This window comes from Nicotiana tabacum, chromosome 7 (genome assembly GCF_000715075.1).
Source record: "Nicotiana tabacum cultivar K326 chromosome 7, ASM71507v2, whole genome shotgun sequence".
NCBI lineage: Eukaryota > Viridiplantae > Streptophyta > Magnoliopsida > Solanales > Solanaceae > Nicotiana > Nicotiana tabacum.
Window position 1 is genome coordinate 78621075 of NC_134086.1, and position 26936 is coordinate 78648010.

The window sequence follows — 26936 nt, forward strand, 5'->3', positions numbered from 1 at the left end:
TTCAATTGGTTGGCTTTCCTAGCTTTCACTAGTAGGCGCCATCATGACTCCCGAGGGTGGGAAATCCTGGTCGTGACACTAACAATACCACTTGTCTATATGGAGTTACCACTTGGCTTAATGAGATTGTTTTTTATTCTACTTTTAATTATAGATGGATATTAGGAAGAAACTACTATCCATTCAATTTGAATTTTTTGTGTTTTATTTTTTCTTATTTTCTTATTTTAAAATAATTTTAAAACTTCAACTTCAAAGTATTCCATAATTTGAATGGGTAGTTTTTTTTTATATATATATTTTCGTTTTTATTATAGATAATTATAAAATATTATATTTATTAATTCAAATAGAGTAATCAATCAAATTCAAAATTTAAAATTCAAAAAAAACTTCAACTTGAAAGTATTCCATAATTTGAATGAGTAATTTTTTTGTTTAATATTTATATTTTTGTTTTTTATTATAGATAATTAAAAGATATTTATATTTATTAATTCAAATACTGTAACCAATTAGTTAAAAAGGTAATTTATTTAGTCTTAACAATGCCACTTGGCTTAATAAGATTGATTTTTCTTCTACTTTTAACTATAGATAGAATCTATTAAAAATGAATATAATTTTGTATCTCAAAATATTTAGAAACTAGATTTATATATATATATATATATATATATATATATATATTCACTTTAATTTTAACGGCCTCTAGTTAAATGTTGGCTTTAGACCACAAATACTGTTAAGCCACCCAGTTGCGCTCAAATTTGAGTCTTGCATCCACATTTCTCCCGCCGCAATACAATAAGTAGGCAAAATCAACACAAGATTAGAATGGTCTTATTTTATGTAAGCCATTAAAGCCAAGCAAGTTGTTATTAGAAAGAAGTAAAAGCTACCTATAACAGTACTAGAAGCGGGAAAAAAAAAGATGTCGGAGTTATCCAATTTTGCATTTGGAGGGATTTTGGGAAAAGGATTTAGAACTGTTCTCCTACGAAACCTTCCTAAAGGGGTTAGTGAGGAGGGATATTGGGAAAAGGCAAAAAGGAAAAAGGTAGAGGGACTGAAAATATCTAAGGGCCATTCCATAATAAACTACTATTGTTATTTTCATAACCTATATTGATCAAGCTGTGACCTAACAGCTTCTTTTTCCATCTCTCTCTCCTCCCTCTTGACCTCCATTACAACATATTTCCATCTCCTTCTCTTCCATATCCAAAACCAATCTTTCTGACTTTACGAACTGTTTTTGCATATCTCTGTATCCGGCCACCATCTTTTTTTGGAAAATAATCTATCCTCCCTTTTTCTTCATTTTTCCATCTAAATCTTGATTCTCCTCACTTCCAACTCTTCCTCGCAAACCCTAACTCCTTAAACCTAAAAACACATTATATATTATCCTCATTTGTTATTTTCAGCTCTATCAAAGCATATTATTCTTTTGAGCTTCACCTCATACGATTTAATTTTTCTATCCATTGTTTCTTCAAAAATTGTAGTATGGATCCTAATTTTGCCCTAATAAAAGACGAGTTTCCTGGATCTAGTGAGCCTTCTTCTTTTATGTGGATTCCTCAACCAATGGAGGGGCTTCATGAGAATGGGCCTCCACCATTTCTAACAAAGACTTATGAACTTGTGGATGATGCAAACACTAATGATATTGTTTCTTGGAGTAGAGGTAATAACAGTTTCATTGTTTGGGATCCTCAAACCTTTGCTATGAATCTTCTTCCAAGGTATTTCAAGCATAGCAATTTCTCAAGCTTTGTCAGGCAGCTCAATACTTATGTAAGCATTATTTTCTCCAACCAACTCAAATAGTATATAGGGTTATATATAGTTAGATAGTGTATGGAACAAAAAAAGTTTTAAGACTTATAGTTCTACATACTGACCCAAATAGTTGTTGATATTTATTTAGTGCTCTATAATTTTGTATGATTTGCGCTCATGTTCGTGAGGTGTCTGTGGAATACAACTTGCACAGTTGCACCAGATTTGTTTCCTTTAGTGGCACTTGCACTAGATTTTTTCCTTTGTTGGCAAGTTGCAATAGATTTGTTTCTTTTGTTTAAAATGACAGCTCATTTTAAGTGTTTAGAAAATTATATATATTGACAGCTCAATCACTAATAAAGGGGAGTGAATCTTCGGTTACAAAACAAAAATGAAATATTCAGTTTCCTACTCGTGGGATTTCCCGAGTGTCTTTCGGAAACAACCTTTCTACTCCTTCGAGTAGGGGAAAGGTCTGCGTACACATTACCTTCCCCAGACCCCACTAGTGGGATTTTACTTGATCGTTATTGTCAGTTTCCTATGAGTATTTATCATTACAATATCAGCCAATTCCAATTACCTTCTGTCCAGCTACATTTCATTAGTGTATGCAGTTCTTTCGTATATATCAGTAGCAATTTTTGTATGAGTTTCTTGACATCTTATAGTTTGTACAGGTCTGCTAAACTTCCAGACTAGCTACTAATGAGTGCACAAAAGATAATTTTATTATGAGTACAACTATTATACAGGGAAGAACTTTTATACTATCATGTCAACTAAAAGACAACTAGAACTATCATGTAACTATTATACAAGAAAGTATATTTAGTAAACTGGAAAATAAGGTAGGTAATCAACAATAATATAAAAAGTTATTTTATATATATATATATTGTAGAAAATAAAATCCCAATATTGTTGATTTTCTCATCGTCCTTTCTTTTCCTCCCTAATGGAAGAGTACTATCAGTGTGATTTATCATGCAGGGATTTAGGAAGGTGAATCCAGACCAATGGGAGTTTGCTAATGAAGGTTTCTTGAGGGGGCAAAGGCATCTCTTGAAAGCAATTAGGAGGAGAAAGACAAGTAATTTCCATCCTGGCCAAGCCTCAAATCAAGGTATAGACTCTTATATTGAATTGGGAAAGCTTGAATTAGATGGAGAAATTGATCGATTAAGGCGCGAGAAGCAGGTTTTGATGATGGAACTGGTGAAGCTTAGACAACAGCAGCAGACTACTAAATCATACATTAAAGCAATGGAAGAAAAGCTTAAAAGGACAGAACAAAAACAGCAACAAATGATGAATTTCATGGCTAAAGCAATACAAAATCCAAGATTTTTGGAGCAGATGATGCAGCAAAAGGAAAGAAGGAAAGAACAAATAGAGGATGAAATTAGGAAGAAGAGAAGGAGGCCAATTGATCAAGGTCATAGAAATAATGTTGGAGTTATAGAATTAGGCCATTCTGTGAATGATGGAAATCATAATATAAAGCAAGAACCTCAAGAATATTATGGTGAAATTTATGGATTTGATGATTTTGAATTGGAGAGACTTGCTGTGAGTATGCAAGGACAAAGTGGGAACACAATCAGTATTGAAGACTACACCATTGAGAAAGAAGATATTGGAGAATTAGAAAGTCATGAGAATAAAGCAATTGATGAAGGATTTTGGGAGGATTTGTTGGATGAAAATGTTGAAGATGATATCACTTTACTTGGTATTGAAGAAGAAGATGAAGATGTGGATGTTTTGGCTCAGCAGCTTGGGTTTTTGGGTTCTACACCAAAGTAAAGAGCTTGGTATAGTTATTTCATTCTCTTCTTTCATAATTTGGCTTGGATTTTATTTATATCCACCGACAGAGTAAATAATTTTCGCACTGTGATAGTTTAACCTGTTGTGACAAAAATCTTATTCCATGATTTCGACGGCTAATTTTTACTCTTTTCCTCTTATATTATGTGTCATAATTATCTTGTGCACGTTCCTTAAGAAAAATTAGTTATGATAGAATTTTGACTACTTTACCCTTATTCATGTCTTAATATTTAATCTTTTTTTATTGAATATTTTCTCAAATTATGTGTTATCTCCATCAAAATATTATCTATATTTTTACTAAGTGTGAATGCAATTGATTTGCATTATAAAATATATGAAGAGACACTTAGGATAAAATTAACAAATCAGAAAAATTAACTCTTTCAACAGATATTGCATGAAATGGAATTCATCTTTCCTTCAAAATATTTTCAAACGAGTGATTTGAAAATTTTCCAACTAAAACTATTCTGGAGCAATAAAATTCAACTTGAAAGATACTTTACTCCATTTGAAAATTTAACATTTCCCACCCAAAATTTCCTATAAAAGAGGATGCTTCATTTCCTTCTCCATTTTCTTTATATATTCTTTTATTATCATGTATTCTAGCAGAAATTTGGTTTGAATAGACTTTATAAAGAATTTTGGTATTTACAGTATTGATTGCATTAGTGCAAACGTGATTAAAGTGTTTAATATAACAAGGTTAACTTCTTGGTTTTTGATTAAAATTATCCATAATTAAGGTGTTAATTTATAGTCTTCTAGGATAATTACTACTAAGGGTAAAAAAGAAAAAATATAATCAATTTTTTCTTGAACTTTTAAAATGACAAATAATTTGAGACAATTATTTTTAATAATCACGACCGTTAATATGAGACGGAGAATAATTAATATAGAATTACAAGTTAGATGCTAATTGGGAGGATGCCAATTCTTTTGCAGGAAAAAAGCAACTCCACAAGTGTATGAATAATTATGCTCATCAAGATATTTTCCCCTAATTGGGATCTCAACTCTTTTATGATCAGATCCTTCTAACTGATGGAACTTTAATTAGGTAGCTTTCACATCTTTGAAGGCCAATATTACATTCTTAGTGTTGAAAAAATATTGCAACTTTGTCCCCAATTTGGTATTACGTTTCAATTATCTTCTTGTTTAAACACTTGTATTGACCAGTATGATAGTTCGTTAATTAGTTTTTGAGGTGATGAAAGTTTTAGATGGTTCCTATATGAGAAAATGGTTCGGTGAATATAATGAATTTGATTATTATAGTCAACAAAAAAATGAAGTAAGTATTTATTATGTTGATGAGCCAATTAATTAATTACTAATATTATATATAGAATATGTGTAAGACCTTATTGTTTGGATAGACTTTCACAACCATTGCTATGTACGTACAGATCCACATCTTTCTTTTTGTGACTGAAATTCACGTGCAATTTCTTGCATAACATAATCTTGAGGATTTTGAAGTTTTTGGAACTTGAAATGAACAGGCATATTCCATTGCCCGTATAAGTTCATGCATCTTTGGTTATGGAAAAGTACCATTCATTCTTTCTATCCATGACTTTACCATTAATTAGCTAGGTGAGCCTAGATAGGTCTATTGTACAACACATACATCCTATTCATTATATTTACTGCCATGTTTCTTTGGCAGTAATATGTAGTCTTGATTTCCAATAAAGACTTTGAATAAAGTTAGACTGATGCTTAGCTATGGAAAGTCATGAAGATTTTCTTTCTACCTAATGAAGCTAAGAAATATCTCTGATACAGTTGAATATTGAGGGATTATAAAATAGACCAATTGCTGACGGTGCATACGTCCGAAAATCAGAAATTTGAATTGTAATAAGGAAAATAGAAAAGGGTAAACCCACACGACTATGGGTTAACTAGGTATAAAGAGGCGATTCATCAAATGTTTTATGTTTCTAAAAATGACACAGTGATAAAATATCACCTTTATGTTGATAATATCAATGGAATATATATCTTCAGCAGCTTTTAGATTTCAACTCTGATGCAAATTCAGATGGATTTATTCAGAGACATAATGCCATATATCTGAATTTGCATTCCAAATTGCCTTTCAGAAGTCTGCATATTATAAGTTAGTTAAACGCCGAAATGCACTGCTGACCTAAGGATGTTTCTATACGTGCAAGTCTTCAAGAATGACTTAGTGTCCCTATATCTTTTTTTTAAACTTTAATTTAATAAAATGATTGTACAAAGCCACCCTAAACATAAGCCTATGGGCAATGAATTTTAAAAACTTAGTAAAGCTTCAGTTATTGCCATTATCCATTCACTTTGTTAAAATCTAGGGTTTAATTTTTTTTTGTTACCAAGTTTCAAATTGTCCAAAAGCCCATTGCAGAATTGGAAGGACACCTAAAAGAATAACTGTAAACTTATATCATAGAGTCGGCAAGATTATTTTTTTCTATTTAACTAGTAGGTGAACGAAGGCAAATTTGTGTTAAACTACGTACACGAACTTGTCTTAAATCATAAGTTTAAATAAATAAACGGAACAAGGTTAAGATGAGGAGATGTATTCTATGAATCCACATCTGCTCCCGCGTGCCTTGGCTTGTGATAAAGCTGAATTTGATATAAGGCAATTAGTTTAGCACACATGTTTGCACGAGCAGAGACAGACACACACAAAAAGGTCATCCTTGTTGCGGCTTTCCTCGAAATATGTAAATGTTTACTACCACTATTCTTAGTTGTGGTTTCAACATTACACATGTTCTTCACTTACTTGTTCCTGCTTTCTTCCTTACGAAGTACTTTTTTCTCACTGGTTAACTTCTCTGGCTTTTCCTAGGCTTCAAATGACAAGTGGAACTAAAATTAAATGACAAGTGCAACCTAAAGGCTTCAGGAGTTAGGTTTAGGCGAATATAATCTTATAAAATTATGATATAATATAATCATATTATTTTAATAAATCATAGTTGTTATTTTATTATTTAATATAATGTACAGAAATATAACAAAATTTATTCAAAATCAAAGGATATACATTTATATAGCAATCAAATAAATTATTTGTTCCTTATTTATATTTATTAATATGACTTTTTATTAACTTGTCAATTGGCTTAATATTTGATATTACTTCTCTTTTAATATAATATAGATATATTTACTTACTCTGAAAATATTTTTATATTTTTAAAACTTATGTTATACTGTTCAAATTCTTCAGTTGTCGAAATTTATCAATAATAATAAGTGTGAGTGTGTATGTGTCTATATATATATAGATTATCTAATGTATAATATCCTAATAGTATCTTTATATTTTTGTATTTTTCATTATGAAATTATGAGTTCTATTTATTAACTAAGATTTCCTACATGAGAAATTTTGTAACGACCCGAACAGTCGTTTTGAGAATTTTCACTTCACTCGATAGTTTAGGGGTATAAGTAGCTCCGTATGATGTATTAGGACTTGTGTGCAAAATTTGAGTTCATTCCAAGTTGATTTGATATGTTTCGGCGCGAGTTTTTAGAAGTCGAAAGTTCGAAAGTTCATTAAGTTTGATTTGAGGCGCGTTTTATCATTTCGATGTTGTTATGCATGATTTAAGGCCTCGAGTAGGTCCGTGTTTTGTTATGGGACTTGTTGGTATGTTCGTACATGGTCCCGATGGGATCGGGTGAGTTTTGGATAGGTTTGGGTTGTGTTGCATTCGTTTTTCTTCAAGCATAAATGGTACCACATTAAACAAATAAGCTCTGATTTCTGTTTTGTTGAAGCATTAGATCCGTATCATAATTAAGGTCCCATAGCAAAAAAGAATTATCAAATTTGGACATCGTATGAGGATTTTATGGTCATTTTGCTAAGAATTGGGCTGTCAGATTCTTCAGATTAATTACGAAATTGCCACTGCCTTCGTATTTAAAAATCTGTACTGTTTTCGAATATTGAAACCAACATATCTCCTTCATTATAAGGTCAAATGGCGTGATTCAAAAGCCTAACTTGACTGAGATTTCACAAGAAATCCATTGGAGGCATCAAAAGCGAGTTTCGGGGTCGTTTGACATGCAAAACGAGGCAGAATAGCTGGACAAAAATACTTAATATCGAAAGTTTGTTCATTTGGTCATATTTTGAGTTGGGAAGCTCGGATTTGGAGAATTTTTGGAGGTGATTTTCACTATATGGATTGGGGTAAGTGTTCTATACTCGATTTTGGTTATATTTCATAAATCCATCTTCGTTTTAGGCATTTGATTGATGATTTCAAAGTGAAATTTGGGGGTTTTGTCTAAAATTTCATAAAGTGAATTCTTGAGTTTTGAATATCGGTTCGGAGCCGGATTTGAATGACACTAATATGGTTGAACTCGTAATTGAATGGGTGTTCGGGTTTTATAAATTTTGTCAGGTTTTGAGGTGCGGGCCGGGGGAATTGACTTTTGCTAATTGTATAAGGATCATAGCTTTGTTAATTAAAATTATTTTCTCTTGCATTGTTTGATGTATTTATGTCTTCTTTGGCTAGATTGGGCCGAGCGATGGTGAATTGGTAAAGAAAAAGTTAAATTGAGTATTGAGTTGGCCGAATTGAGATAAGTATCTTGCCTAACCTTGTGTGTGGGGAAACCACCCCGTAGGAATTGAGTCAATTATGCTATCTCGATATGTGAAAGCTGTGTACGTAATGTGACGAGTGGGTACATAGTTTATATGTGGTGTTGACCAGTTAGATTGTCTAGTGTTTTTCCATGACTTTGATCAAATTGTCATAATATATGGTATCTTGTTGTTAGACTACACTTACATGCTCTATATGATGTTGTTAGCATTTGTTTGTCTCTTGCTCGTTGTTTGGCCTTGCTTGCCTTAGTTGAAGTTATAGCATTTTCTTGTTGTTTTCTTACTTCTTAATTGTGAGTTCCTCTATGACTCTGTGCATATATGCTACTTGTCTAAATTGTTGTGATTACCTGTGTAGTTATCATGTCTTGTTATTTTTGTAAAGGTTGTTGTATTCCTTTGATTTTTACGTGATTCTCTTGTTGTCGTGTTCTCATACTCTTGGTGGTAGAAATTCTTATAATTGAGTTATAATTGTTATTTGTTGATTTAAATTATATACGGTGGGATCGGGTTGCACGCGGCAACCAAAGAAATAAGGGTGATATATTGAAGAGGAATAAGGGTGATATATTAAGGAGGAATAAGGGTGAATTGCTATTATATGGTGGGATCGGGTTGCGCGCTGCAACATATTATGCTTATTGTTATGATATTGATATTGTACGGTGGGATCGGGTTGCACACCGCAACAGGAGGAATAAGGGTGATATATTGAGGAGGAACAAGAGTGAATTGATAGTGTACGGTGGGATCGGGTTGCACGCTGAAACAAGAGGAATAAGGGTAATATAATGAGGAGGAATACAAGTGAATTGATATTATATGGTGGGATCGGGTTGCGCGCAACAACATATCTTGTATTTTGGCATCCCGTGTTTTACTGTATTGACTTTAGTTCCTTTGTGCAAGATTTGATAATTTATATTTATGATTTTCACTGAGTTTTGAGGATCGAGTTATTGTCATTGACTTATTGACTTGGCGTCATTTCTTGAGTTCTTTTCCTAATACTATTATTGTCACGCCCCAAAAATCGAGGAGCGCGACCGGCGCTCAACCGAGTAAACCCGACTGAGCGAACCTGTTAGGTTTCATTCTACCCAAACTAATTCATGAATAAAGAGCAGATGGACTCCATTAATCATACTTTGTAAATATATCATTAACAACTTCCACTTCATTTTCATTAGCAACTTCATTCATAATTTTCAAAATATTACAAGTTTTATACATCTTTGCCAAATATCAATATTTCTAATTCAATTCCCCATTATAAAACTCCACCCACAACCTGTCTACGGAGCCTCTAAATACAACTGAAGAATAATATGGAAATGCCGGTAACAAGGCTCCGACTATACCTCAAAATACAAAGTACATGATAAACAATGGTACATGACCCCGAAATGATGTGGGGCTTACCAAGTCAGCTGAAAAGAAGACACGTCACTAGCTGCGACCAATACTGCCTGCTATGGAACAACCTACATCCATTTAAAAACGCAGCACCCCCGACAAAAGGAATGTTAGTGCCGTCGAATAGTACTAGTATGTATAACTAAACACCATCTCATTAGAAAGAACAACCATACAAGAACAAAGAAATCATAAGGATTCAACAAAAACTTTACATCATCAAATAAAAGGAATCACATGGCTTTCGCATAATTTCCATAGCTTTAGGTTGGAACATTTCATACTATTGCACCATCATTCACAATACCACCGCCTTTTTACGCGGAGTCCGATCTTAGTCCGATCGACTTAGCCGTCTCATTTGAGACGTATACCTCAATCACAATTTTATTTTTACTTTCCGGTTTCAATATCAGCACAATACCACCATGTGTGCGGTATGGCGTTCGACCACGGCCCGATCGGCTAAGCCGTCTTACCAAGACGTTTCCATTTTTCCATCAATCATCTCCTTTTAAGTTTATATCACACATATCAATTCATCGGCACTTGGGTCCACAATTATCACATCATACTTGGCAATAAGCCACATTTCATAATTCGAGCTCTTTTCCCCCACATTTCACATCAATATCAATTTCAACAACAAGCCATTCAATCCAAGATGTCAAGTATACATGAGAGGAAATCATGAGTCATAGGCATATACAAAATTTCAGAAAGCATACACCTCAAGTTCATTAGCAATGGAACTTTAAACACAAAGGATTCTTCCAAAAAGGAGGGGACACACCGAACCACAATAGAAACACACATCAAAGTCATAAACAAGCAATTACACAAATTATTCTTGAATTACTCTTTTCCAATCACGACAATATACAATTTCAACATCGAAGTATGTAACAACTCGGGTAACATTGGATGTACTTATAAGGTAAAACATTATCACGAACAACCACTTATGGGCATACATTGTGTACAAAGCCTTTAAGGCACTTTATTATTCAAGTCATCTATGGAAAGTAGAGTCAAGCCTCATTTCATAATCTGTTTCATATTTTCTCATGTCATAGGCATCGCCAGGCACAATTATAACTCAAGTTCTTGGCACGTTGGCCACACTCTATTTCCCAAATTCATTTGATTTATTTCAAACATCTTTATACATAGAGGATTTCACATAGTTTGGCATAACAATCTCAATTTAAACTTGACTTGAAATCTATGCATTTTAGCACATAGTTCACATTCTTCACATATCTTCAATTACCAAGAATAGCATATTGAACACATTGAGATATACCTTTCACATATATTCTTGCAACACCAATTCCTTTGAAATAACAAGTACTACATCAATCAAATTTCGGACTCACAATATTTGCATGGACACCATGGGAGATCAATTTCTAAGAAGAGGGTTTTTTAGCCATACATACCTTGTTTAAGATTTCCTTAAGTTACTACAACGTTCCGGAAATTCTAGCAATCCCAATCTACTTTGAGACATAACAAAATCGGACACAAATTAGGAAGATATTCATGGTTTCATCTCATTTGAGCATTTTATCAAATACTAATTGTGCATCTTGATTTCAAAGCTCTTTTACAAGATTTCCTTTATTCCCCAACCCAATCTTTACTTATTTGTGTTTAAAAATTTTCCCACAACCCTAATTTTTACATGGATGTATACATAATACTATTACACCCAAGAATCATACCTCAATAACCCATCTTATACCCAAAACTCGAAATTAAAGTCTAGTATATAGAACCTTACCTCTTAGATGAAGATCTTGTGATTGGTTTCCTTGATTCTTGATGATCGATGAAAGATGGAATGGTTAGAATGTTAGGCTCCCTCCTTGTCTCTCTAAAATTCTCTTAAATCTCTCTAAAATCATCAGAATATCGCCCCATATGAAGCCCCAAAGCCTATATATCAAAATGGGGTCGGGTCATGAAAATAGGAAAATTAACCCTCCGAACTCAGGTCTGCGGTCGCATAATGGACCGCATAATTGGTATACGAGTTGCATAATGCACCGCAAACCTGGTGCCCAGAAATGGGCTACACTGTCCATTTTGCGACCATTTTTGCGGTCGCAGATCAATTATGCAGACCGCATAATAATTTTGCAATCGCAGAATTTACCATGGGATCGCATTTTTCCAGCCTTTGATAATTTGATCATAACTTTGTGTAGGAATGTCCCAAATGATGAACAGTTTGAAGCGTTAAAAACTAGACTCGAAGAACTTTCGTTTGGTAGGTTGTTAATCACATAAAACTTTATATATATTTAGATATGCTCGTCCAAAGTGTGTACTTGTGCGAACTCATTTGGAATTTTAGCCTATTATGAAATTTTTCAGTTTGACTTAGACTTAGGCCTTTCCTTGGACCCCAAATTACTTATTATAAGACTTATACACTTATTTACCAAATCCAATTGCGTTCCATCATGCTAATAGCACGTAAAATATTATAATTAGCCTACCTGGTACAACGAAATCCTAAATTACTTAGCGAAATTTTCCGGGGCATTACATTCTCCTCCGCTTAGGATCATTCTTCCTCGAATGAGAAGTAGAGTCCGACCCAAACACTTAGCATAATATATCTCTTTTCTAACCTACCCCAGGTCCCTAAATTTTGACCAACTCCCAAATTTTTCAAAAATTTCGGCAGCATCTCCTTTGTAACTAGGCCTATCCACCTGCCAGAGAACCACAAAAACCATTCTAACAATACATCCACAACTCGACAAAGCACTACAAAGTATATATCCATAACACTAATCTCAACATTACAAGCGCTACATTATCATAATGATACCTGAACATGAACTGCACATTTTTAAATCATAACATCTATAAGGTACCTTTCAAATCAAAACCAATTGTTATACAATCAAGCGAAAATATTTTCTTTCCACGACACTTTCGGCCTTCAAGGTGGCCTCCTCGACTTACAGGCTTTGCCATAACACATTCACGGAAAATAACCCCAACCTCCAAACTTATCTAACAAGGATGACAACTAGATACCTCGCATCAGCTAACTATCCATTAAATTCACCTTCAATAATTTCCACTGGAATGATACATAAAGGATCTCCAACTACCTTCTTAGACATACACATATGAAAACAAAAAATATATGGGGAACAACTATGGGGAAACTTCATACTCCTAGTGCGGGCTAATGTGAAATACACTTATACAACCTTTATTATCAACTCACATAACATATTCAAGGGAAAATATTGAGAATAACCTGTTCACCCTCCTAAATTCTAAATCTCTACGCGAACACCCACACTAAATCTTTGATGACCTTCAACGATTACACTAAGATGTGGTATCTTAAATTGACCATAAAATTACCTATCGAATATATGTGACCACATGGTGATGCTTCCCATTTGACATGTTTGGACCTTTAATACCTAATAGATTTAATGCAATGTGGAACAACAAGGTTCAAGATTGGGCTAGAATTATGCAGGAATTCATTAATGTGCTGAGCAAAGTATTTCATGAGGTTATATACTAAGAGACACGAAGATTACTACTAATAATACTGACATGGTTAATCATTGTGACGACATCAATTATTAGACAAATGAGGCATAGGGGTAACTAGGACATTGGCAATAAGAATCATTAAGGAGGAATATTCAAGTACGTGACCCAGTCATCTCCTGGAGTGTAGGGAAAATCAGTTTATCAAGAATGAGAATACTCTAGCACCTTGAATGCGACATGGGTTTCAAAATACATGAAGTTGAATTACACTCCTAACGTTAACTGACACAAGGAATCTATGCCACAAGCCCATGAGGATGAAAAGAAGTTGAAAACTTATAAGATTATCTTATTTCAAATAGCTTAACCCTTCCTGATAATTGATCCTATATGAGAGAACTAAAGATACGATAAATTTGCTTCCAAATCAATATACTCATGATATGTGCAAAAATCTGAAGGCATCTAATCTCAACCTTTCATGAGTGAAACCACATAGCTAGGACATCTTAATATTAGGATGAAATCATGTATTGGTTAGAGGGGTTCTAATGGTTAACATGATGCTTCGGGGAGAAAGACAAATAACACTCCTATCCACTCAGGAAGGTGGAATACCAAGGGTAGAAAAACTCCCCGCACATGACAATGACATAGTCAGTGATTCTAAAAGTCGAGTGTGTAAATACAACCAAACTCAATGAGATAGTGCAAAATAATCATGGAAGGCTTGCAGATGTTCATGATGAATTCTCCATGGATTTTGACTTGAGAAATACCCAGATGCTAATGAAAGATAGAAAAACATGAGAAACAGACGTTGTGCTATGATAACCCCCAAAGGTGCGCTTGGTTTTGACTAAGAGCCTAGTAAGGGTCCTTTTGAGAAAGGAAGTGTTACAATGACACATAGAACGATATGTTCTCTCATAGTTATTGAACAAGTGTTTGGAAACTAGCACAATGAATTCACTAACTAAGGAACACAATTAACGCATGTTGTAGAGGTATAAAGAGAAAATAAATATTTGTTATGAGCTGGACATGCTTCTGCTATACTAACTCCCAAGCTGCAATACAAGACCACGTCATGGGCGACCACAATACTAGGAACAAAATGAGCTACTTACTGCGGGATGTCCCAAGTGGACATGAAAGCTATTCTAAGATGGAGACACAAGATCTTCCTATGATGGAGATGTGAGGAACTCAATTTTCAGAGAGACTTTATGCACACGGTGACCATTTCGATTGACATGCACTCATATGATAGGTGCTGATGTATGGTCTCATATTACTAGACAGTGAGAAGGTTTCGTGATGATACTCAAAAGAGAGTAGAGTGACTGTTCAGACCATAGAATCCATATACACCAGTGAGTTAAATAGTGACTCGAGAAGTATCACAACACTGGGATGCTTTACATGGAACTCGACACCACATAAGTAAACTTTACGATGGTGCATGCATAGGCACAAATGAGCAGATGTTGTCCATTTAAATAAAAATATCCTGTAAGAAATTTATCAGGTATATTCCCTTGTTGAGAATTTAGGAAAGAAAGTGAGAAGCATTAATCGTAGAGTTATAACTCTATTCAAGGACATAATTATAGAACTTAATTTCCACAAAGAGGATGTAAATTAGAGAATTTGTATTAAAGTGGATTCACGAATAATTTGTCTAGTTCAAAGAGTTGGTGCATACAATGTTTTGTGATTCAACATCTTGTTAAGACCATTTTTATGAGAACTCTTCACTATGGATGTACATATACAACAAGTAGAAATTTTGTGTTGTTCATATTGATGTACTAAGGAGTGACTTACTTGGTGACTTTAGGTTGATAGGGCGATATTTTAATCGATACCCCTCGACTCCACATCCCTAACGTACATTGGTAACATACTAATATACTACATGATCTGGTGGTGCAGAGACATTAATAGGAACAAGGGTACTCTCCTTAGAAACAAGTTCTATCAATCCCTCCATGGCTCCATACATTCTTCTAACAAACTCTTGGGCAATCTCCCTCAGATTCAATAGTGGGGTCATTCCCTCCTTACTGCTTCAAACTCATGGATTATAGTTTCAGGATTACTCATCTTGAGAGTAAGACATAGCGAGGAAATTAGCTCCCTATCTTGGGTTCTACTGCACGATCTGGAGTATCAAAGAAGGGAGAAATTCCTAAATGTCCAAATAGCCTCCAACTTATAGATGTGGTCGACAACACACCGATAAGAAGGACTCTACTAGATACGGCTCCGAGACATCCTAGGACACTTAAAACAATAGGCTCTGATACCAACTTTGTCACGCCCCAAAAACCGAGGAGCGCGACCGACGCTCAACCGAGTAAACCCGACTGAGCAAGCCTGTTAGGTTTCATTCTACCCAATCTAATTCATGAATAAAGAGGAAATGGACTCCATTAAGCATACTTTGTAAATATATCATTAACGACTTCCATTTTATTTCCATCAGCAACTTCATTCATAATTTTCAAAATATTACAAGTTTTATACATCTTTGCCAAATATCAATATTTCTAATTCAATTCTCCATTATCAAACTCTACCGACAACCTGTCTACGCAGCCACTAAATACAACTGAAGAATAATATGGAAATGCCGGTAACAAGGCTCCAGCTATACCTCAAAATACAAAGTACATGATAAACAATGGTACATGACCCCGAAATGAAGTAGGGCTCACCAAGTCAGCTGAAAGGAAGATGCATCACTAGCTGCGACCAACACTGCCTGCTATGGAACCACCTACATCCATTTAAAGACGTAGCACCCCCAGCAAAAGGGATGTTAGTACCGTCGAATAGCACTAGTATGTATAACTAAACACCATCTCATTAGAAAGAACAATCATACAAGAACAAAGAAATCATAAGGGTTCAACAAAAGCTTTACATAATCAAATAAAAGGAATCACATAGCTTTCACATAATTTCCATAGCTTTCGGTTAGGACATTTCACACTGTAGCACCATCATTCACAATACCACCGCCTTTTTTTGCGGAGTCCGATTTCGGCTCGATCGGCTAAGCCGTCTCATTTGAGACGTATACCTCAATCACAATTTCACTTTCACTTTCCGGTTTCAATATTAGCACAATACCGCCATGTGGGCGGCATGGCGTCCGACCATGGCTGGATCGGCTATGCCATCTTACCAAGACCTTTCCATTTTTTCATCAATCATCTCTTTTCAAGTTTATATCACACATATCAACTCATCGGCACTTGGGGCCACAATTATCACATCATACTTGGCACTAGACCACATTTCATAATTCGAGCTCTTTTCCCCCACATTTCACATCAATATCAATTTCAACAACAAGACATTCAATCCAAGATGTCAAGTACACATGAGAGGAAATCATGAATCATGGACATAAACAATATTTTAGAAAGCATACACCTCAAGTTCATTAGCAATGGAACTTTAAACACAAAGGATTCTTCCAAAAAGGAGGGAACACACCGAACCACAATAGAAACACATATCAAAGTCATAAACAAGCAATTACACGAATTATTCTTGAATTACTCTTTTCCAATCACGACAATATACAATTTTAACATTGAAGTATGTAACAACTTGGATAACATCAGATGTACTTATAAAGCAAAACATTATCTCGAACATCCACTTATGGGCATACATTGTGTACAAAGCCTTTAGGGAACTTTTTTTATTGAAGTCATTTATGGAAAGTAGAGTCAAGGCTCATTTCATAATCTGTTTCATATTTTCTCATGTCATAGGTATCACCAGGCAGAATTATAACTCAAGTTCTCAGCACGTTGGCCACACACTATTTCCCAAATTCATTTGATTTATTTCAAACATCTTTATACATAGAGGATTTTACATAGTTTGGCATAACAATCTCAATTTAAACTTGACTTGAAATCTATGCATTTTAGCACATAGTTCACATTCTTCACATATCCTCAATTACCAAGAATAGCATATTGAACACATTGAGATACACCTTTCACATATATTCTTGCAACACCAATTCCTTTGAAATAACAAGTACTACATCAATCAAATTTCGGACTTACAATATTTGCATGGACACCATGGGAGCTCAATTTCTAAGAAGAGGGGGTTTTAGCCATACATACCTTGTTTAAGATTTCCTCAAGTTACTACAACGTTCCGGAAATTCTAGCAATCCCAATATACTTTGAGACATAACAAAATCGGACACAAATTAGGAAGATATTCATGGTTTCATCTCATTTGAGCATTTTATCAAATACTAATTGTGCATCTTGATTTCAAAGCTCTTTTACAAGATTTTCTTCATTCCCCATACATACCTTGTTTAAGATTTCCTTAAGTTACTACAATGTTCCAGAAATTCTAGCAATCTCAATCTACTTTGAGACTTAAAAAAATCGGACACAAATTAGGAAGATATTCATGGTTTCAGCTCATTTGAGCATTTTATCAAATACTAACTGTTCATCTTGATTTCAAAGCTCTTTTACAAGATTTCCTTCTTTCTCCAACCCAATCTTTACTTAATTGTGTTTAAAAATCTTCCCACAACCCTAATTTGTACATATATGTATACATAATACTATTACACCCAAGAATCATACCTCAATAACCCATCTTATGCCCAAAACTCGAAATTAAAGTCTAGTGTATAGAACTTTACCGCTTAGATGAAGATCTTGTGGTTGGTTTCCTTGATTATTGATGATCGGTGAAAGATTGAATGGTTAGAATGTTAGGCTCCCTCCTTCTCTCTCTAAAATTCTCTTAACTCTCTGTAAAATCATCAGAATATCGCCCCAAATAAAGCCCCAAAGCCTATATCAAAATGGGGTCAGGTCATGAAAATAGGAAAATTAACCCTCCGAACTCTGGTCTGCGGTCGCATAATGGACCGCACAATTGGTATGCGGGTTGCACTATGCACCGAAAAACTGGTGCCCAGAACTGGGCTACAGTGGTCCATTTTGCGACCATTTTTGTGGCTGCAAATCAATTATGCGGACCGCATAATGATTTTGCGATCGCAGAATCTACCATGGGATCACATTTTTCTATCCTTTGGTAATTTGATCATAACTTTGTTTAGGAATATCCAAATGATGAACGGTTTGAAGCGTTAGAAACTAGACTCAAAGACCTCTAATTTGATAGGTTGTTCATCACATAAAACCTTATATATATTTACTTATTCTCATCCTAAGTGTGGACTTGTGCGAACTCATTTGGAATTTTAGCCTATTATGAAATTTTCCAATTTGACTTAGACTTAGGCCTTTCCTTGGACTCCAAATTACTTATTATAAGACTTATATACTTATTTACCAAATACAATTGAGTTCCATCATATTAATAGCATGTAAAATATTATAATTAGCCTACCTGGCACCACGAAATCCTAAATTACTTAGCGAAATTTTCCGGGGCATTACAATTATTATGGTGAATTAATTTTCAAAGTATAGTTACTACGTTAAGTCATTTCCTCCTGCCCTGCTGGGTTGTTCCTAATATCGTGATTTAAAATGATGGAATTAATATCATGTTTCCTTGTGTGCCTTTTAAGTTAGAATTCGTTGTATATTTTAGTATCCACTATTTTTAATAATTGTTATTTTTTATTTCAACTGGTTTCTCAACTAAATCTCCTTAACCTGTTTGAGGTTATATTTTCTTAAAAAATAATTTCTGTTAAGTTTTAATTTAATGAATCCTATACTAAAGGCGATAGCTTATCCAATGTTGTATCTCTATTTGAAAAATGTTATTTTCTTCACTCAAATAATTTCTTAAAATAACTTCATCTTTTCTCGTTGGTTTTCCTATTTGGTATAGAAACTATAAATTTACTGTATGATATATAAATGGGGCTTCTTGAATATCTTAATTAGAGTTTGTCACATATATTATGTACTGAGTAGCGCGTGGATCTTTGACGTGCAAAGTGAAAGGGAAATATGTGGGCACAAGGTGCCATGTGTGTTAAAGGTTTGGAAGTTGTGATTGTGATATGAGACTTCGAGGATTTGGATGGTCGGAATTGTGTATTAGGAATAATGCGATTGGTTGAGTTGACATTGCTTTCCTTATTTGAGCACATTTTTACTTGTCTGTATCCCAGCTATGCTGGTGTTAATTTACTTGGTTACTTCTCGGTACCATCCATGTTTTCCCCCTTATCGTCTCTACTATTTGTAATTTGATTTCTTCCTGCTATTGGCGTTACTTTGTTATCTTTATCTTGTTAGCTTATTATCATATCTTGTTCAACTTATTAGACCAGTAGGTGTCTTGACTATTCCTCGTCATTACTCCGCGGAGGTTAGTCTTGATATGTCATGACCCAAAACTAAACCCGGCCATGATGGCGCCTATCATGGAATTAGGCAAGCCGACACACTTCCAGAACAATCTCATACTTCATTAAAAGATAAAATCAAGCCTTTTTCATACAGAAATTTCATAAGAGAGTTTAACTTGAAAACAAATACGGAACACGAATAGCCCGACATCAGGGTGTCACTAAGTCATAAGCAACTACTACAGCTTTTTTGATAGTACAAGACCAACATAGTCTGGGAAAATCTAAAATACAACTACGAGAAGGATAAAGGAGAAGAAAACAGGACTGTGGTCACCAGGCAGCTACCTTGCTAACTCCAATTATCAGTAACAGAAAAATCAGTAGCCGTTACTGTGACCAGAGATACCTTGATCTGCACAGAAGGTGCAGGGGTAAAGTGAGTACACCAACTCAGTAAGTGTCACGACCCTAAAACCGACCCGGTCATGATGGCGCCTATCGTGAAACTAGGCCAACCGACACAAACCCCAAATCCAACTAGTATTTCATAAAAGTCATTTTTTAAGCCATTAATTAACAAAATCTCATAACATAAGTCTAAATAACCAGTGCGAAAATATAACACAAGCCCGACATCGGGGTGTCACAAGTCACGAGCAACTACAAGATCTGTCTAAGTAGAATAAAGTCTGGAGGACAATACTAATATAATCTAGGGAAGATATGAGGGAGGATAATAGGGCTGCAAACGCCATGCAACTGTTACGACCAAAACCGATGGGCCGTGACGGGTGTCCGAGTCCTACCTGTCAAACACCCCTAAGCTTACGTCTAGGATATGAACCTGAATAACATCTCCTGAATTACGAGAATAATGTACATGAAGGAAATCTTCCCAAAAGGGATACATACATATATGTGTAACATACGTAGGGCGAGCCGATAAGGCTGCTATATACAACTATACACCTCAAAACTGGAAGCCGGCAAGGCCACATACTATGCAATTAGACATACTGTCTACAGACCTCTAGTAGAAATATAACTATACAAAGATAGGACTGAGCCACACTATACCCATATATATACAAATATATCGTACCAAAATCAAAAGCAGCTCCAGATCAAGTGGAGCATGCCAACTCTCGCTGATCAAGGATCCTAAAAATATATACACACACACACACACACACAAACATATCGTACCAAAATCAAAAGCAGTGCCGGATCAAGTGGAGCATGCCAACTCTCGCTGATTCAAGGATCCTACGAAGGGGGACCGTCAGCTTGCCTATCTACACCTACGGGCATGAAACGCAGGCCCCGTGAAATAGGGCGTCAATACGAAAAATATACTGAGTATGTAAGGCATGAAAATTAGTACGTAAAAGACATAGATGAAATATGGAATATAGAAACACATCTTTAAATCTGAATAACTTTGTAAATTCTAAAACATTTATAATGTCATGCATGTGTGTATAAATGTCGTGCCATGCATAGGTATGGGTGTACATTATATCATCAAGCCACTGAGGGCATCCCATCATATCGTCTCGGCCACTGTGGGCAACATAATTAACATATACCAGCTGATCAGGTGGTGGTGTGTATATAACTCCGTAACCTTTACCCATATCCCATATACATATATTTACATATATAAGCGTATATAACGTCATCTGGTCATGGGTCAATTCACATGTATAAATGGGTGAAATGCATGAAAAATACGTAAAAATCTCAATATTCCTTCCGGATGAACTTTTTCAACTGTGTATTATTCTGAGACCCATGAACAGAAGATAATAAAAATTCTCATGGGGAATCAAGAATATAGACACCCCTAGTATCTCTATGAATAGAGTAATTATGGAAATTGTGCGTTTTCTTGTTTCTTCAGTATAATTTGGACCATGCCAAAATGAAAGAAGGGGTAGCCTTAACATACCTGGAGTAGAGAAAACTCCGTATAATACTCTTGGAGAAGATTGCACGTACTCCTTTATGACCGTAAAATTTTACATTGCTACGATTCTAACAAATTCTCGTTGGAATTGTGTTGCTGCACGTTGGATTGAACTTAGAATCGCAAGAACTAGATTGAAATAGCTATTGTTCTTGAGATCTTCGAACCAGGAAATGAAAATGGTTCTTTCTTTAGGACTATACACATTCTTGGTTCATTTTTGTTTCTTTCTTTAGGACTATACACGTTCTTGGTTCATTTTTGTCCAAAATGAGTGGAACAAGACTTTTGCTTATTTAATTCTAAAAATCCTTAGATATCCACCTAGAATTATGTGACTACTAAGTCATTTTCTAGGTTTGTGGCTTCTTTCTGTTACCCGGTAATTAATCAATTACCCGCATAATTTAAAATTTATCTCAAATTACTTAAAATTCTACTTATTTTTAATATACTTTATACATTATACTACCCTGGTCATATGGTATCTTGTATGGTACTAGTTCATAATTATCGAGTATTATCGCTCAACCTGTATTTTATCCCAAATTGGCCAGTTTCGATGAAACTCGTTTTCTTTAATTCGTGTACCCTTTATCCTTCATGCCACTCATTTGTCGCTTATTATAAATAGTGTAAATATGCTAACCTCAAGATAATCTCACCCCCAGTCTACGTCAATTAACTGAAGATGAAACTTTTAGCGTACAAAAACACGAGATGTAACATCCTTCCCCCCTTAGAAACATTCGTCCTCGAATGTTTATCTCTCCGGGATCTATATAACCTTGGAAGAGTCGCCTTTGTAACAACGCTACTACCAACTCTTCCTGTAGAAACCCAATAATTTAATGCCACATAGGACCACAATGATTAATAACGACGATAGCCTCACATGACAATAGCAATAGCTAAAACAAGAATTCTTACACATACCTTGAGGTCATGACGTCTCAGTTGGACCCTTCTCTGGAGGAGGAAATAAGTAGGGATATCTAGACTTCATGTCTTCTTCGGCCTCCCAAGTCATTTCTTCCACATTGTTGTTTCTCCAAAGTACTTTTATGGCGGCTACCTCCTTATTCCGTAGCTTGCGGATTTGTCAGTCTAGGATGTCAACCGGAATTTTCTCGTATGACAAGTCCTCTGTAATCTGTACATCATCTGTGGGCAACACTCAGGTAGGATCGCCAATGCATTTCCGTAACATAGATACATGAAAAACCGGATGGACAGACTCCAATTCTAAGGGCAATTCTAACTCATAAGCTACTTGGCCTACTTTCTGATTGATCCTAATAAGGCTCAATATATCGTGGGATAAGTTTTCCTTTCTTGCCAAACCTCATCACACCCTTCATAGGTGACACCTTTAAGAATACCCAGTCATCAACCCCGAACTCTAAATCTCGTCGCCGCACGTCATCGTATGACTTCTGACAACTCTAAGTTGTCAATAGCCGATCTCGGATAAGCTTCACTTTTCTATGGCTTGTTGAACGAGGTCTGACCCATGTAATCCAGATTCTCCAACATCGAACCACCCTATAGGCGACCTATACTTTCGTTCGTAAAGAGCTTCATATGGAGCCATCTGAATACTGGAATGGTAACTATTAATATATGCAAACTCAATAAGCAGCAGATGATCATACCAGCTACCTTTGAAGTCTATTACCCAAGCTCGTAATATATCCTCCAGTGTCTGAATAATACGCTTAGCCTATCCGTCTGTCTGGGGATGAAATGTTGTACTAAGACTTCCTTGAGTCACCAATCCTTTTTGGAAGGACCTCCAGAAGTTAGCTGTAAATTGAGCTCCTCTATCTGAGATAATAGATATAGGGACACCATGTAGTCGTACTATCTCCTTAATATAAAGCCTTGCATAATCCTCTGAGGAATATGTAGTTCTAACGGGTAGGAAATGGGTTGACTTTGTAAGCCTATCAACAATTACCCATATTGAGTCGAACTTACGCTGGGTACGAGGTAAGCCTACGATGAAATCCATATTGATTACATCCCATTTCCAAATCGGAATCTCCATAGCCTGTAATAACCCACCGAGTTTCTGATGCTCAATCTTAACTTGCTGACAGTTAGGACACTGAGCAACAAACTCTGCTATATCCTTTCTCATTCCGTCCCACCAATACACTTCCTTGATAGTATGATACATCTTCGTCGCTCCTGGATGGACAGAATAACGAGAATAGTGAGTTTCTACCATAACCTGCCGACATAGCCCTGCAACATTAGGGACACATAATCGTCCTCGATATCCGAGGACCCCACCTTCTGTAATTCCAAACGGCTTCTCCTTTTGAAGGGTGGTATCCCTATAATGAACTAACACAGGATCCTCGTACTGTCGTTCCTTTATTTCAGTTACTAAAGAGGATGTTGTCGTATCCTAAATAGTAATTCCAATATCACCTGAGTCCAGTAACCGAACTCCAAGGCTAGCTAGATGATGAACTTCATGGGATATTCCCCTCATTCTGGCTGTAAATACGACAGGCTACCCATAGATCTACAGCTGAGGGCGTCACCTACTACGTTCACCTTCCCCGGATGGTATAAAATATCAACGTCATAGTCTTTAAGTAGCTCCAACCATCTCTTTTGACGTAGATTCAATTCCTTTTCCTTGAAGATGTACTGGAGGCTCTTATGATCCGCATAGATATCGACATGAATACCATACAAGTAGTACCTCCACATCTTTAGCGCATGAATCACCGCGGCTAACTCTAAATTGTGGGTCATGTAGTTCTTCTCATGCTTTCTTAGTTGTCTAGAAGCATAAGCCACAACCTTACCATGCTGCATCAGTACATAACCTAATCGAACGCCTGAAGCATCACAATAGATCACATAACAATCGGTCCCTTCTTGGAGCGTTAGAATCGGTGTTGAAGTTAATCTGTCCTTTAAGGCCTGGAAACTCCATTTGCAAGTGTTGGTCCATTAAAACTTTGCTCCCTTCTGAGTCAACTTTGTTAAAGGTGCTAAAAGGGAAGAAAATATCTCTACAAATCTCTTGTAATAACATGCCAAACCAAGAAAGCTACGAGCTTCCATCGGTGTTGTGGGTCAAGGCAAAGTCTTTACTACCTCAATCTTTTGTGTATCTAACCAGATGCCTTCACCTGAAACGATATGCCCAAGGAAAGCTATAGATTTTAACCAGAATTCATATTTACAGAATTTTGCATACAACTTCCCTTTTTGTAGAGTTCTGAGCATAGTTTGCAAATGATCTGCATGTTCAGCCTCTGAACGAGAATACACCAATATATCATCAATAAATACAATTAAGAACAGATCTAAAAAGGGCCTGAATACACGGTTCATCAAATCCATGAACACTGCTGGGGCATTGGTCAGACCGAATGACATAACACGAAACTCAAAGTGCTCGTTTCTGGTCCTGAATGCTGTCTTTGAAATATCTTTATCCTTAACCTTTACCTGATGGTACCCGGACCTCAAGTTTATCTTTGAAAAACACTTGGCACCTTACAACTGATCAAATAAATCGTCAATCCTCGGGAGCGGGTACTTATTCTTGATTGTCACCTTATTCAACTGTCTATAATCAATACACATCCGTAACGAACCATCTTTATTCCTTACAAATAACACAGGTGCTCTCCACGGTGATGTACTAGGGCTGATAAAGCATTTTTGAAGCAAGTCCTTTAGTTGTTCTTTCAACTCTGCGGGAGCCATTCTATAAGGAGGAATAGATTTTGGGTGAGTATCTGGTAGTAGGTCAATAGAAAACTCAATTTCTCGCTCTGGTGGAAGGCCCGAAAGCTCATCAGGAAAAACATCGAGAAACTCATTAACCGTAGAGATGGACTGAACGGTTGGTGACTTTACTTCCACATCCTGAACCCAAACTAAGTGATAAATACAGCCCTTTTTGATCATCTTCCTTGCCTTGATATAGGAAATAAATCTACCTCTTGGCGACACCGTATTACCTTTCCACTCCAAAACATGCTCCCCTGGAAATTGAAATCAAACTATCCTTGATCTACAATCAACGTTGGCATGACAAGAAGCCAACCAATCCATACTCATTATAACATCAAATTCTACCATATCCAACTCGATTAAGTCTACTATAGTAGGTCAACCATGAACTACTATTATACAACCCCTATATACTTGCTTAGCTATTACTAAGTCCCCAACAGGTGTAGACACGTCAAAAGGTTTAACCAATTCAAGTTTTATTTCAAACTTACTAGCAACCAACAAAGTAACATATGATAAGGTGGAACCTGGGTCGATCAGTGCATATACATCGTAGGAGGAGACTGATAATATACCTGTAACAACATCAGGCGATGACTCTTGGTCCTGTCGTCTTGCCAATGCATAAATGCGATTTTAAGGATTGCTCGAGCTAGATGCTCTGCCTCTGCCACTACCACGACTCATTGGTGCTTGTGGACCTTGCCCAGGGGGGCGTACCGATGATGACGAACCAGCTACAGATCCCGCTGGCTGAGGTATGCCTGCATCACCTCTCATCGGACAATCCCTCATAACATGTCTCGGATAACCACAAGTATAACAAACACCTAATCATATACGACACTGACCAGTATGTTGCTTACCACATTGAGTACATCGTGGTAAGGGAGGCATCATTTGATTTGACTTACCCCTATACTAAGAACCTGAGGCCCTGAAATTCTGACAAGACCCTGAATATGAGGAACGATCAAATCTCTTACCTCTAAACTGAGGGGGAGCACGAGCTGATGGCTAGGCTAGATAACTCGGGTACTGTTGCCTCCGACCACCTCAAAACTCACCAGAAGGACTCGAAGACCTTGCTCTCTTATTTTGGGCCCTATCATGATCACAATCGACCCTCTGTTTCTGTTTACGCTCCTCTACACCCTGAGCGTATGTCTGAATACGAGAAATATCCATGTCTTGCTGAAGTGAGACCGACATACAATTGTTAATCAAGTGAGGCTCTAATCCCATCACGAACTGGTGAACCTGATCCTCCATCTTAGATAAAATAATGGGTTCATACCTAGACAACGAATCAAACTAAAGATTGTACTTCCGAACACTCATGTTACCTTGTCGAAAGGTCAAGAACCTATCAACTCTGGGCCGTCTAAGCTCTAGTGGCAGATAATAATGATGAAAAGCTTCTGTAAACTCCTGCCATACTGCTGGAGGGGCATCCTCACCTCTGGACAATTCCCAGGACTTGTACCAATTAACTACAGCATCTTGGAGTCTATAGGAAACTAGCTCAACTGACTCAGTCGTAGTGGCCTTCATTACCCTTAACATCCTCTGCATTCTTAATAAATACCTGAGGGTCCTCGTTTGGATCTGCT

At 36.1% G+C, this 26936-nt stretch overlaps 1 protein-coding gene across 1 annotated transcript; it reads left to right on the forward strand.

Annotated features, from left to right (window-relative positions):
• The first annotated feature begins 983 nt into the window (after positions 1 to 983).
• On the forward strand, positions 984 to 3736 carry LOC107760601 (heat stress transcription factor A-6b-like). Its single transcript, XM_016578677.2, has 2 exons — positions 984 to 1803; positions 2785 to 3736. The coding sequence occupies exons 1-2, from the start codon at positions 1513 to 1515 to the stop codon at positions 3598 to 3600; spliced, it is 1107 nt and encodes a 368-aa protein (XP_016434163.1). The 5' UTR covers positions 984 to 1512; the 3' UTR covers positions 3601 to 3736.
• Positions 3737 to 26936: the final 23200 nt, after the last annotated feature.